At 38.6% G+C, this 13,446-nt stretch overlaps 2 protein-coding genes across 4 annotated transcripts in view; both read right to left on the bottom strand.

Annotated features, from left to right (window-relative positions):
* Nucleotides 1-3,197: 3,197 nt before the first annotated feature.
* Nucleotides 3,198-8,244, bottom strand: LOC109640711 (adipocyte plasma membrane-associated protein). Of its 3 annotated transcripts, none has more exons than XM_020104852.2 (10): nt 8,122-8,244; nt 6,536-6,625; nt 6,326-6,447; nt 6,109-6,210; nt 5,706-5,858; nt 5,515-5,630; nt 5,254-5,414; nt 4,954-5,149; nt 3,776-3,995; nt 3,198-3,679 (listed from the first exon to the last, which is right to left on the bottom strand). In XM_020104852.2, coding segments are annotated over exons 1-9 (1,152 nt in total). In that variant the 5' UTR covers nt 8,124-8,244; the 3' UTR covers nt 3,198-3,679; nt 3,776-3,785. The 3 variants fall into 3 exon arrangements, with proteins under 3 accessions (XP_019960411.2, XP_069375721.1, XP_019960413.2); XM_020104854.2 differs by having other exon boundaries at nt 3,551-3,682; XM_069519620.1 differs by having other exon boundaries at nt 3,198-3,995.
* A 1,183-nt stretch (nt 8,245-9,427) lies between these two features.
* The window catches only part of rassf3 (Ras association domain family member 3), a 40,542-nt gene continuing 36,523 nt past the window's right edge, over nt 9,428-13,446 (bottom strand). Inside the window, exon 7 of the mRNA XM_020104878.2 lies at nt 9,428-13,293. Coding sequence (XP_019960437.2) covers nt 13,144-13,293 — 150 coding nt within the window. The 3' untranslated portion in view covers nt 9,428-13,143. The remainder of the gene's footprint in view (nt 13,294-13,446) is intronic.

Raw genomic sequence — 13,446 nt, 5'->3', positions numbered from 1 at the left:
AAAATCTTGAAAAAAACGACATAGTAAGGTATGACTTCCAAAATCTTGAAAAAACGACATAGTAAACTATGACTTCCGAAATCTTGAAAAAAACGACATAGTAAGCTATGACTTCCAAAATCTTGAAAAAAACGACATAGTAAGGTATGACTTCCAAAATCTTGAAAAAAAACGACATAGTAAACTATGACTTCCAAAATCTTGAAAAAAACGACATAGTAAGGTATGACTTCCGAAATCACGAAAAAACGACATAGTAAGGTATGACTTCCGAAATCTTGAAAAAAAACGACATAGTAAGGTATGACTTCCAAAATCTTGAAAAGAAGGACATAGTAAGGTATGACTTCCAAAATCTTGAAAAGAAGGACATAGTAAGGTATGACTTCCAAAATCAGGAAAAAACGACATAGTAAGGTATGACTTCCGAAATCACAAAAAAACGACATAGTAAGGTATGACTTCCGAAATCAGGAAAAAACGACATAGTAAACTATGACTTCCGAAATCAGGAAAAAACGACATAGTAAGGTATGACTTCCGAAATCAGGAAAAAACGACATAGTAAACTATGACTTCCAAAATCTTGAAAAAAACGACATAGTAAAGTATGACTTCCAAAATCTTGAAAAAAACGACATAGTAAGGTATGACCTCCGAAATCACGAAAAAACGACATAGTAAGGTATGACTTCCGAAATCAGGAAAAAACGACATAGTAAACTATGACTTCCGAAATCAGGAAAAAACGACATAGTAAACTATGACTTCCGAAATCAGGAAAAAACTACATAGTAAACTATGACTTCCGAAAAAACGACATAGTAAGGTATGACTTCCGAAATCAGGAAAAAACGACATAGTAAACTATGACTTCCGAAATCAGGAAAAAACGACATAGTAAACTATGACTTCTGAAATCAGGAAAAAACGACATAGTAAGCTATGACTTCCAAAATCAGGAAAAAACGACATAGTAAGGTATGACTTCCAAAATCTTGAAAAAAACCACATAGTAAACTATGACTTCCGAAATCAGGAAAAAACGACATAGTAAGGTATGACTTCCGAAATCAGGAAAAAACGACATAGTAAACTATGACTTCCGAAATCAGGAAAAAACGACATAGTAAACTATGACTTCCGAAATCAGGAAAAAACTACATAGTAAACTATGACTTCCGAAAAAACGACATAGTAAGGTATGACTTCCGAAATCAGGAAAAAACGACATAGTAAGGTATGACTTCCAAAATCAGGAAAAAACGACATAGTAAGGTATGACTTCCGAAATCAGGAAAAAACGACATAGTAAGCTATGACTTCCAAAATCTTGAAAAAAACGACATAGTAAGGTATGACTTCCAAAATCTTGAAAAAAACGACATAGTAAGGTATGACCTCCGAAATCTTGAAAAAAACGACATAGTAAAGTATGACTTCCAAAATCTTGAAAAAAACGACATAGTAAGGTATGACCTCCGAAATCACGAAAAAACGACATAGTAAGGTATGACTTCCTAAATCAGGAAAAAACGACATAGTAAGGTATGACTTCCGAAATCAGGAAAAAACGACATAGTAAACTATGACTTCCGAAATCAGGAAAAAACTACATAGTAAACTATGACTTCCGAAAAAACGACATAGTAAGGTATGACTTCCAAAATCAGGAAAAAACGACATAGTAAGGTATGACTTCCAAAATCTTGAAAAAAACCACATAGTAAACTATGACTTCCGAAATCAGGAAAAAACGACATAGTAAGGTATGACTTCCGAAATCAGGAAAAAACGACATAGTAAACTATGACTTCCGAAATCAGGAAAAAACGACATAGTAAACTATGACTTCCGAAATCAGGAAAAAACGACATAGTAAACTATGACTTCCGAAATCAGGAAAAAACTACATAGTAAACTATGACTTCCGAAAAAACGACATAGTAAGGTATGACTTCCAAAATCAGGAAAAAACGACATAGTAAGGTATGACTTCCAAAATCTTGAAAAAAAACCACATAGTAAACTATGACTTCCAAAATCAGTAAAAAACGACATAGTAAACTATGACTTCCAAAATCTTGAAAAAAACGACATAGTAAACTATGACTTCCGAAATCACGAAAAAACGACATAGTAAGGTATGACTTCCAAAATCAGGAAAAAACGACATAGTAAGGTATGACTTCCGAAATCTTGAAAAAAAACGACATAGTAAGGTATGACTTCCGAAATCTTGAAAAAAACGACATAGTAAGGTATGACTTCCAAAATCTTGAAAAAAACGACATAGTAAACTATGACTTCCAAAATCTTGAAAAAAACGACATAGTAAGGTATGACTTCCGAAATCACGAAAAAACGACATAGTAAGGTATGACTTCCAAAATCTTGAAAAAAACGACATAGTAAGGTATGACTTCCAAAATCAGGAAAAAAACGACATAGTAAGGTATGACTTCCGAAATCAGGAAAAAACGACATAGTAAGGTATGACTTCCGAAATCAGGAAAAAACGACATAGTAAGGTATGACTTCCAAAATCAGGAAAAAACGACATAGTAAGGTATGACTTCCGAAATCTTGAAAAAAAACGACAAAGTAAGGTATGACTTCCGAAATCTTGAAAAAAACGACATAGTAAGGTATGACTTCCAAAATCTTGAAAAAAACGACATAGTAAACTATGACTTCCAAAATCTTGAAAAAAACGACATAGTAAGGTATGACTTCCGAAATCACGAAAAAACGACATAGTAAGGTATGACTTCCAAAATCTTGAAAAAAACGACATAGTAAGGTATGACTTCCAAAATCAGGAAAAAAACGACATAGTAAGGTATGACTTCCGAAATCAGGAAAAAACGACATAGTAAGGTATGACTTCCGAAATCAGGAAAAAACGACATAGTAAGGTATGACTTCCGAAATCAGGAAAAAACGACATGAATTCCGAAATCACGAAAAAACGACATAGAAAAACTCCTCAAAGTTTCTGTTTTAAAGCTAAAGAGGGAAGAAAAACAAAGATTGATTATTTTCTCCACGAACAAACAATTTCAGGAAATGTTTAAAAGATACTTGTTTGTTTTCTTTCCAAAAGTTATTCAGTTTTATAAAAACAACACATCGCACATTCTTTAGAGTTTAAAATCTGATGAACATTTGTTATTGAGGATTTAGTCAGTAAACTGTAATTTTAAAAACATTTATTTAAACAAATCAGACTTTCCATCACAGTACGAAGAGTTCACATTCCAATGAGTTTAAAAAAGTTTAAAAATCACATTTACAGGGTTCATTTAAAATCGAGAAAAAATTAGAGTCTAGTTAAGTGAAAGTGTAAATAACAAAATAACTGAACTATATATACAAACGCTACGTGTGACATATATCATATTATTAAATGATTAAGTGTATTTAGAAAAGAGAAACCCTAACATTGTTATTGAGTCAAATATTCAGTGTGTAGGATTTAGTGACATCTAGTGGTGGAGTTGCAGATTGCAAGTTCTCCAGAGGGCGACAAAGTGACTGTGGAGAAACCTCAATGTCCAGTGTAGAGACCAAAAGAACGAGGTCCATGATATAAACAGAGAGTCCTCCGCAGGGTGTCTGCGATCTGAACGTCTTATCTGTCCTGGAAAACTGAGCTGAGAGGGACGTCTAGAAAACTCTGCTTTGGATGAGCAGAAGAAAAAAGATGCCGATTATTCCAGAAGTGAACCAAAAAAAAAAAAAAAAGTTTTTAAAAAAGAAAGAAGACGCCTACATTTCCATCATCAGCTGTCCCAGCCCTCCAGGACGGGCAGGAACGGCAGGTCGGTGCTGCCCAGGTACGTCCTCCCTCGGTGCTGGAAGACGTCGCTGATGGCCCACGTCAGACGACCTTCGGGGTCGTGAAGCGATCCCACGAGCTCGCCGTCCAATCCCAGCTCCAGGACCAGAGCGTAGCGCGGCAGCAGGAGGCCGTACCAGCTCAGAGGAATCACCTGGAGACACGAACAGGTTCCACATCGTTAGTGGAAAGAAATGAAAAACAAAGTCAACACTTAGTGAAAAATCATTTGTAAATGAAAAAGAAATAATAAAGAGAATAAAGAAAATGAACGTTCTTTGAAGAGTGAACAATAAGTAAATCTTTAAATTTGACTCCTCAAACATTTTACACATTAAATTCAACAGAAAACACTCGATACTATATTTCATGGACTCACGTCAAGTTTTTAAAGATTATATGTGAAACAAAGTCACTTTTCTGGAAGGAAGTAAAACACCGAGGGAAAAAACGACTTTAATTGGTTTGAAGCGAAATGAAAGACGCTTCCCAAAGTTCACCAAGAGTTCAAGTGTGTGTGTGTGTGTGTGTGTGTGTGTGTGTGTGTGTGTGTGTGTGTGTGTGTGTGTGTGTGTGTGTGTGTGTGTGTCTTGTCAGATTTCACACTCTCTGCTCTGGAACAAAGACCTTTACTCTCCTCTGACTGAATCATTGAGAACCACACAGAGTTTTCACCAGAAGAATCGTCTCGGCTTTTTATTCATCTTTAAACATTTGAATTTTAAATTCAATCTGTTGTGAAACTTTTAAATTTTGATTGGTTTTCAGTTTAATCTGTCTTCTTTATTTATTTTTAACTTCTTTAACTCATCATACTTTCAATGAGGTTTTCATTCATTTATCTTTTAGATTATTTTATCTTGGCTCAGTTTAACCTCATCTTTAAATCTAAAACCTTTTCACAGATTTGATTCTAAATCTAAATAATTTTCCTGAGTTTGTGTTTCAGTCGACAACATGAAAACAAAACAGATTCAAGATCTGCACGATCACAGATAAACATCTGATTCTCACTCTTTTCTTTACTCTTCAACATCCTGATCATTTCCATCATATCACACAAACAACATTAACAGGAAGTTATTAAATATTTAAATGAACTTCTCACTGACCTTGGCCAGGAAGCGTTTCACTGCCGGGTACGGAGCGATCGCGTCCAAGAACGGAGGCACGAGCTTCCGGAACCGTGGCGTCGTTATGCCAACCAGGAATGTTCCGTGGTCGCTAAGGCGGATGTTGTCAGGGTAACCGATCATGTTGTCCATGATGATCTCCTTGGTGCCGGTCCTCGGGCCCTTCAGCCAAAATCTGAGCCAGAGAGACGATTAAATACTTGATACCTGTGTGTGTGTGTGTGTGTGTGTGTGTGTGTGTGTGTGTGTGTGTGTGTGTGTGTGTGTGTGTGTGTGTACCTCAGGATGCGTCCGATGCTGGTCTCGGCGAGCAGCAGGAAGTGTTCGTCAGGCGACAGGACGATTCCGTTGGGCATGTAGAGCGAGTCGAGCAGGACCTGCACACTTCCTGTCTGAGGGTCGAAGGCGAGGAGACGACCGAGGCTGTTCAGCTCGATCACCTGAAACATGAAACACTTTCCTTTAAGATCTTCCAGGTAGATTTGTCTGATCTCATCTACTCCTCCTCCTCCTCCTCCTCTTCCTCCTCCTCCTCCTCACCTCCAGTTTGACGTGTCTGCGTCCCCAGCGACTGGACGAGTCGGTGAAGTAAATGATCCCAGTTTGGCGAGAAATCTCCAGCCCGTTAAGAAACGCAAAGGGAACGCCGTCAGCACCTGACGACAGAAGGTTCCGAGTTTAGAATCCAGATTAAAATCAACCAGGTTTAATAAAACTACACAAAAACAAACCCTGAGAATTCGGCAGCAGCAGCGTCTTTTCTCCAGTTTGAGGGTCGACGCTGTGAAGCCCAAAGTACGAGTCAGCGACGATCAGCTGACCGCTGCGATCCAGACGAACGCCATGAGGACGACCACAGAGCAGCTCGTAGTCTGTGCTGCTGCCTGCACACACACACACACACACACACACAATAAACTGATGAGAGATCAGAATCATAATCGATAATCCAATTAAATGTGAGTTATTGAATCAAATCTATTTTTATCAGGCCAACGTTAAATCAAGATAAAGATCCATTAGCTGCTGGAGCTTAAGGATTTATAAAGAATGGATGTAAAGAAGAAAAGATGTTTTAGTTTTTATTAAAAATATTAAAAGAATTTGAGCTCCTGAAGGAAAAAGAGAACGAACCACACTCTGGAAGCTTCTGTCCCATCTGTGTGATGAGGGTGAGGCTGTCGTCAGGACCGATCCTCCACAGCTTCCCGTCCACTGTTCCTGTGTACACGTTACCTGACACGCACAACACACACACGCATACATACACCCGCACGCACACGCACACAGTTAAACATGGAGTAGACGTGTCACAGCAGCACCACAGGAAAAATAAATCCAGCAAACTCACCATTCTCATCCGCAGTGAAGGATTCTGGTCCGTGTAGTTCACCGGTGAACAGCCTGCGGCCTTTCTGCAGACGAGTGTTTGCAGCCAGAGGCCCCTCGAGGGCCGGAGGGGGCCCCTTCAGTCTGGAGGGATTCAACAGAACTGACTTTAAATAAAACGTTAAAACTGCCACAGCGATCATAGAGTAAATGTTTGTGTGATTAAACGTACACATGTGGTTTGGGGTCTATGGGTGAAGGCAGCAGGTAAAGTCCGACAGCCACAGAGAGAAGAGCCACGAGTAAAGATCTTCTACCGAACCTGAGAAATAAAAAACACACACGTGTGAATATGATCCATTTACAGCTGAGATATAAAATTAACCTTTATTCTTTTATTGAAATGTAAAAAATTAAATCCTGGATCTGCACCAAAATGTAATAAATTCTTTCTTGGGCCAAGTTTTACAAAAAATAATTTCTGTGGTTTTTGCGTAAAGCGAATAATTTAAATTGAATTTAATAAAAACTGGAAACTGAGAAGAATCAGAAACTTTTACTTCTTTCATCTGTAAATCAACAATCTTCTCTTGTGTTTAAATCTCTCGGTATCTTGCAGGTGATAAATCTGCAGCGTCACACGTGAACTTTGACCTTCAGTCACATTCTTCACACGACCCCGCGCGTCCGTGTTGCATCGGCGTGCGACTGCTTCACACCACGTGTCGACGTTACAGCGACTCAACGAGACGACAGTGATTTTAATACGTGTGTGCGTTTTTCTTTTTTCCATTTAGATTCAACAGGAAACTCGGTGAGCTCCATGTTTCCTGCTGACACACAGAGTGAAGTTTACCAGACATCTGGAAACGTTCGGATTGTCTGACTGTGTGTGGGAGGAAGAAGAACCGTGAGGTGGTTGTGATGTGACACATCTGCAGGGAGGAGAGAAAACCTCTGCAGCTGAGACAAGAAACACAGAAAACAAGCGTCTGCACTATCTGTTCTCCTCGTTGCTGCTGTGTGTGTGTGTGGACGAGTCTGTGTTTTTAAGAGCTGCTGGTGTCTTTTAAAAATCTGGTTCTTCTTAAAATGTCGTGATTTGTGGCTTTAAATGTAGAAAATCAGACACGATTGAGCAACATGATGCTTTTACTGACTGAGTTGTGTAATTCAGAAAATCTGCTGTTCTAGATGTTGACGCAAGATTTAAACTTTACACACAGATATTATTTAGAAACTAGTTGACAAAGTTACCAGAACACTTGTGGAGCAAAGTGTCTCATTCAGATGCATCATTTAAAAAACTGACATTTTAAAAACCTGACTTGTTGCAAAACTCAATTCTACAATATCTTATTTTCTCCTCTGTTTGAATTCACTCGTATTAAACACGATGATAAATGTTACAGATGCACAGAGAAGAGAATGAATTGATCTTAAAGGGGGAAGTTGAGTAACGTTACAATTTATCTCCCCGCCCACAGCTGTGTCATCCAAATCAGCTCAACTCACAGCTGTTGCTTCTATTTTAAGTCTTATCTTATTAAAACAAGTCCCTATTTCTGTGTACAACCCTAGCCGATAAGTGAGTAAACTCATCCTGAACGCAAAATAAGTTTTAAATAGACTTTTACGTCGCGGCTGTTTGAATGAACAACAAATAAATCTTAAATCGACAGATGTCTGAACGCAGTTTGGCGGCACCGAGGTAACTTTCGCGCTCGTGGCGTTCGCACGTGTTCTAAAGTTAAAAACAGACAAATCTGAAGTTTTTATTTTATTTCCTGGTTTAAATGAGAAAAGGGTGAAACTTACATTGTGCAGGTTTCAGTTGGAGTCTCTTCCTCCTGCAGGATCTCACTCAGCTCTGAGTCGATGGATCAATGCGCGCTCACCGTGCGTAAAACCAGACGCACACATCCGCTGCCAGCCTTCAACATAAAAGCTGCTCTGGGTCGGTCGCAAATCTACTTGTACCTTTAGATTCTCAGCACATTGTTTAACTTTCATTTACTTTATTACATTACTGAAGGAAATGTTGTTCAACTCATTCAAATGTTTTTGGATTTTCTGGGTTGCAGATTTTATTCTAAGTACATTTCTATACCAACAGTATTTCAGCAGTGAACTGTGAGTGTTATCTACACTTTCTGTATTTTTATTTATTTATATTCTCTTCTCATGAGATTCATCATTACTCTCACAAAGAGTTAGTTAATTAAAGTAAATTAACAATAAATCGAAGCACAGAAAACATTAAATACGAGTGACCTGAAGCTTTGAGGCCTCTGAGGGGACGTTCCCTGCTTCATAATACTTCTGTCTAACTTCATGAATGGTTTGGAATCAATTAGAAAAAGAGACGTTAAAATGAAAACAAAGAACTGTATCAGATATCATCTCGAAGCCTCCATCCGCAAACACGAAGGGGCGTCCTCGTAAACTTTTATTTTGAAGGATGTTCTGCCTCTCACTCTGGATGCTTGGGGCTCGAACTTGTGAAGCTTCACAGGTGACAGAGTTGAATGTGGGAGAGAGAGGGGGGAGAGGGTGAGGGTCTTCGAGTTTGGGGTCAACCAGAGGACAAGAGGAGGAGCTGCAGCTCTGCAGCCAAAACACTGAAGACGTCCCTGAGGACTACAGCTACAACCAGGAGCTGCTTAGCTTAGCATAAAGACTGGAAACAAAGGGAAACTGTTAGCCAAGTTCTGTTTAATTAACTCTAATGGGGTTTGTAGATTCTGTGAATTTATATCTGATCATATTCATTCAGTAAAAGTTAGTGTGAGTTAGTTTGTGTGTACTTTGGAGGTGGTGGGGGGGGGGGGGGGGTTGTATAAATAAAGTCTGATTGATTTGCAAACTCCAGTTTTTTAAATTAATTAACCTGCCTATTGCTTTTTTAATCATTTAATCACTTAATTAGTCGATGGCTTGAATTAAAAAATCCTGGTTTACTAATTCTAATTAAAATCTTAATCAAAGTAGCAGAAGATACATTTTTCCTTCAATCACTAAGAAATGAATTGATGATGATGATGATGATGATGATGAGTGAGAAGCCTGACGGACACTTTTCTTTTTTTAAGACCCATTGAAAACACTTCAACACACAAACCTCTGAGTTTTAATTTCACCTTTAATAGAAGCAGCCCGACCTCCGTGTGTGAGGGAAAGGCCACGTTTGATTCCAAGAGAAAAAAAGAGAGAGACACCTACAAACACAAAACCTGCCTCAGTTTAACAAGGAGCATCATTTCTCTGCTGCTTTAAGGAAAGGCACCGCTGAGCTCACGGATTTCAGACTGAACTCAAAAACGAAATCTGTAAATAAATAACTTGAATCATGAGTGAACGAGGATTAGAAACTGAATTCATCGTGATTAACACAGGAGCTTCTCTTCATCCTGTTTGATATCGATTCTGGATTTTTCAGCTCAGGTCTGAAATTTAAAAACCTGTGTGTGTTTTTTATTAGATATTTTTTTAAGAAACTGATCATGTGAGATAAACCTGATGAGCCACAGAGCGTCCACCGTGTTATCTCTCATCCCGTGCACAGAAATAAAACAACAGAATCAGTGGACGATGAAAAAATAAAAGATAAAATAAGTGGCAGAACAGCGACACAGGTCTTTGGCATTCTGTGAAACATTAACTGATCAACAAGCTGAATTTAAAGAAGCAGCAGATGAAAAATAGTATTTGTGTTCAAACTATTTTCCAAATGTCGTCCGGCTGCTTCTATACTCGATAATTCAGAAGCTTAATCGTCAAACAGCCCAGTGGTGAAAACATTTATCACGTACAAAAGGACAAAGGTTCGAGAGCCGAGATTCAACCAAACGTTTCACAGTCTACAGCTGAAACAGAACAAAACATACAGGAAAATAAAACTGAATTAAACTTCTTCTGCCACTTTACTTCCATTTGATAAAATTAAAAACACCACAGTTATAAGTAGAGCTTAACAACATCTTCCAAATGAAGATGACAGAGTATTAGATGTTACGCACAGAGAGTGACAGCGGAGGGTTTGAGGATTAAACTGGGAGAAAAATAAAGTAAAATAAAAACCTGTCTTCCCTGAATTTAAAGGTAAAGTGCCCCGAAAAATTAAATATAAATATTGATACAGCAACAACATGGCTTAAAGATGCAGACGTGTGTATCACTTTAAATTTTTACTATATGGAGGCAAAAAGAGCCCAAAGTAGTTTGATCAACACCTAATTTTTTATGTTTTGTCATTTCTACGAAGCACAAAATTAAATTTGAAGTTAGGGTTGAATTTCTCATCTTCATATTCTGTTTCCCAAAGTGATACTACTTGTTTTAAATGACTTAATAAACACTTCTATTATTAAATTGGCGGAGTAGTAATATTAGGTATAATAACACAGCTTCTGACAGTAAACTCTTTATGGCCCCTTTTTGCCTCCATACATTTAACCCAGTGTTTGATAGTAAATAAATCAGGTTTTAAAACCCTTTAAATAAAACTCTACACTAAATATGTTTTTCTCTCCAGTGAGACGAAGCCTCTAATATATTTTTGCTCCAGGCAACACCACGAAAATATCTTTGGTTAAAACAACAACAACAACAAATTAAAATAAAAATCTATGATCAATGCGTTTGACACAGAGATGAGAGAGTAGTAGTTAGTTTGTCCACTGGACGGCGGTATTGTACAACAGAACCACAGCACCGTCAGTCTGACTTCATTCAGTACCTGCAGCTGGAACAAGCATTTCACCTGTTTTCATTCATTCCCATGATTTTTAACAGGTTTGGATTTGCAGTCAAATGATTGTCTTCATGATTTCAGTCTTTTCCTGAAATTCTAGAATAAAACGCTGGATCTAAAAGCGAAAATACACGAAAGCTTTTACAAAACTACACTAGAAACAATCCTCTCTGGTCAATATGTCATAAATGATAGATCCCATAAACCAAAGAGGACATTTGCATATATATATAAATTTAAGGCAGCTATTTACTTGCATCAGCATGAAAAGGCTTTTGTGACTTTGAAAGAACCAAACTGCACAAAAAAAAAAGCTTCAACTCTGAACTCTTCTTCAGCACGTTTATCTTAAATCTTATCCTCTTCTCCATATTCCTCCTCTTCTGACGTTCTTCCTTCCTTTCCTTGTGTTCCTCTGTAATGTTTCTCCCTTTTATCCACCAGACATAAAGCGGAGGTCTGGGTTCAGTGGAGGTCGCGGCTGCACGTTTCAACTTGAGATAAGAAAAGAAAAGAAAAGCACAATGCTCCCTGTCCACTGCAGCGATCTGCACCTACAGACCTGCTTCTCTCTCAGCCGTGGATTACACGAGGTTTCATATATGCTAAAAAAAAACCAAGGACTAATATGTGAGGAGAACGCCATCATTGTTCTCAAGGTTACAGCTTTTACAAACAATCCTTCTCTAGAATTACCTCCTCCGGCAACGAAACCTATCCTGTTCTGTCTTTGTTTCCTCCTTCCTCCATCTAATGTCTGTTTTTCTACTTCCTCTAAACCATTCAGTCAACTTCCAGAAACCGTTCAATCGTCGCTCCTCTGACCGTACAGAGGTCAGAGGTCACACCTCTCCAAATCACATCAGCTCACTTCAGCTCAAACTCTGTTGGTGAAAACTTTAAATCCAACCAGTTCATCCCCGTCAGCTTCACCCTCAACAACAAACGTTTCTACAGAACGCAACCGACGTTTGACGACTTCCTGTCCAAGCCTCGATCTGACACTCGTTATATTCTCTCGACTTATTCAAACCTTTCCGTCACCACAGTCGTAAAGTGTCTGAATCTCAAGTGTGCCAAAAGTCATGGTTGTTTTAAATATAGCCCGTTTCATATTTAATGTTTGTCATATTTCTGTGATTATAACATAAATAAAGTGAAACACGATAAAAACCGTTTAGATTATAACTGAATAAAATCTTTGGCACACTCAAGACTCCATTCATAGCGACTTGTTCCTTTGTCTTTCACTGTCATCATCATTTAAGCAAAACCCATCAAAGATAGAGATCGAACAGTAAAGTGATATTAGGTCATTATACAGCTTCTGGGCCTGTTTGTGACTTTACACCTTCTATCTTTTTGATGCTCGTGTTGTTTGTGTGTTTACCTCTTGTAGAAGTCTGGATAAACTATTCTCTGTGTTTCTGTGTTCGAGCTGTTTCTCCGCCTCTGTAGAATAAACTAAAATAAGACTTTGTTTTAAAAAGAAAAACAATAAAAAGCTTCACCCATATAAATTAAGAAAAAAAAAATATGTACAGACCTCTAAAACAAATTAAATAAAACTCTGACTCAACATATGGCCTCGAGTCGTTCACAAATTCAAAAGAGGATTAAAAACTGGGGGGAAACAAAGGAGACAGATAAACTGCAAAACATGTGACAGCAGGACAGAGAGAGAGGTGAAAGACAGAGGGATGGACGGAGAGAGGGAGAGGATGAATGAATATGGCACAAATCTGTGAATCTTTGGTGTTTGCAGGCAGACGGAGCAGAGCAGGCAGCGAGTTTCAAGTCTTTAACCGAGTGGGAATCAAACTCCAGCATCGTCCGTCCGATTTCTGTCCGGTCATCCCTTTGTTCGCTTGTCCTTCACCTGCTGTCTCTCAGTATTATCGTCTTTTATTATCCCTCTTTCTGTCTGTATCGTCTCGTGCTTCAATTGCTGGATCCTCATTTTCTTATTCTGCGTTCACGTCCCTCTCTCCATCAACATTTACACAATTTGTCTCCTCTGAGGAAAGAAAATCACCTCCTCCGTCCCTCTAGGGGGCAGTAGTCCTGTTTTGCGGAGGTTAGATCCTCTAAGAAGGCCCTCGGACCTCCCTCACCGCCTCCTGCAGTCTCTGGCGATAGGACTCATAGCGGCGCATTACCGCCTCCCTCTGCTCCTCCTCCTCCTTGTCGAGGATCCGCAAGAAGTTCCGCAGCTCGGGGATGGAGAAGGCGTCCCACTGAGGAGATGAACAAGAAAACAAAACCCATTCATTCAAAAGTTTTTAAAATCTTTTATTGTTTTGTCTCTGTGCAGAAAAACAAGAGGAAGAATTCAACTGTAAATGTTGGAGGAAGAAGAAAAGAAAAAAGGAAGATAATAGATGAAGAGG

This window comes from Paralichthys olivaceus, chromosome 23 (genome assembly GCF_024713975.1).
Source record: "Paralichthys olivaceus isolate ysfri-2021 chromosome 23, ASM2471397v2, whole genome shotgun sequence".
Taxonomy (NCBI): Eukaryota; Metazoa; Chordata; class Actinopteri; order Pleuronectiformes; family Paralichthyidae; genus Paralichthys; species Paralichthys olivaceus.
This window is presented reverse-complemented; position numbering and strand designations above follow the sequence as displayed.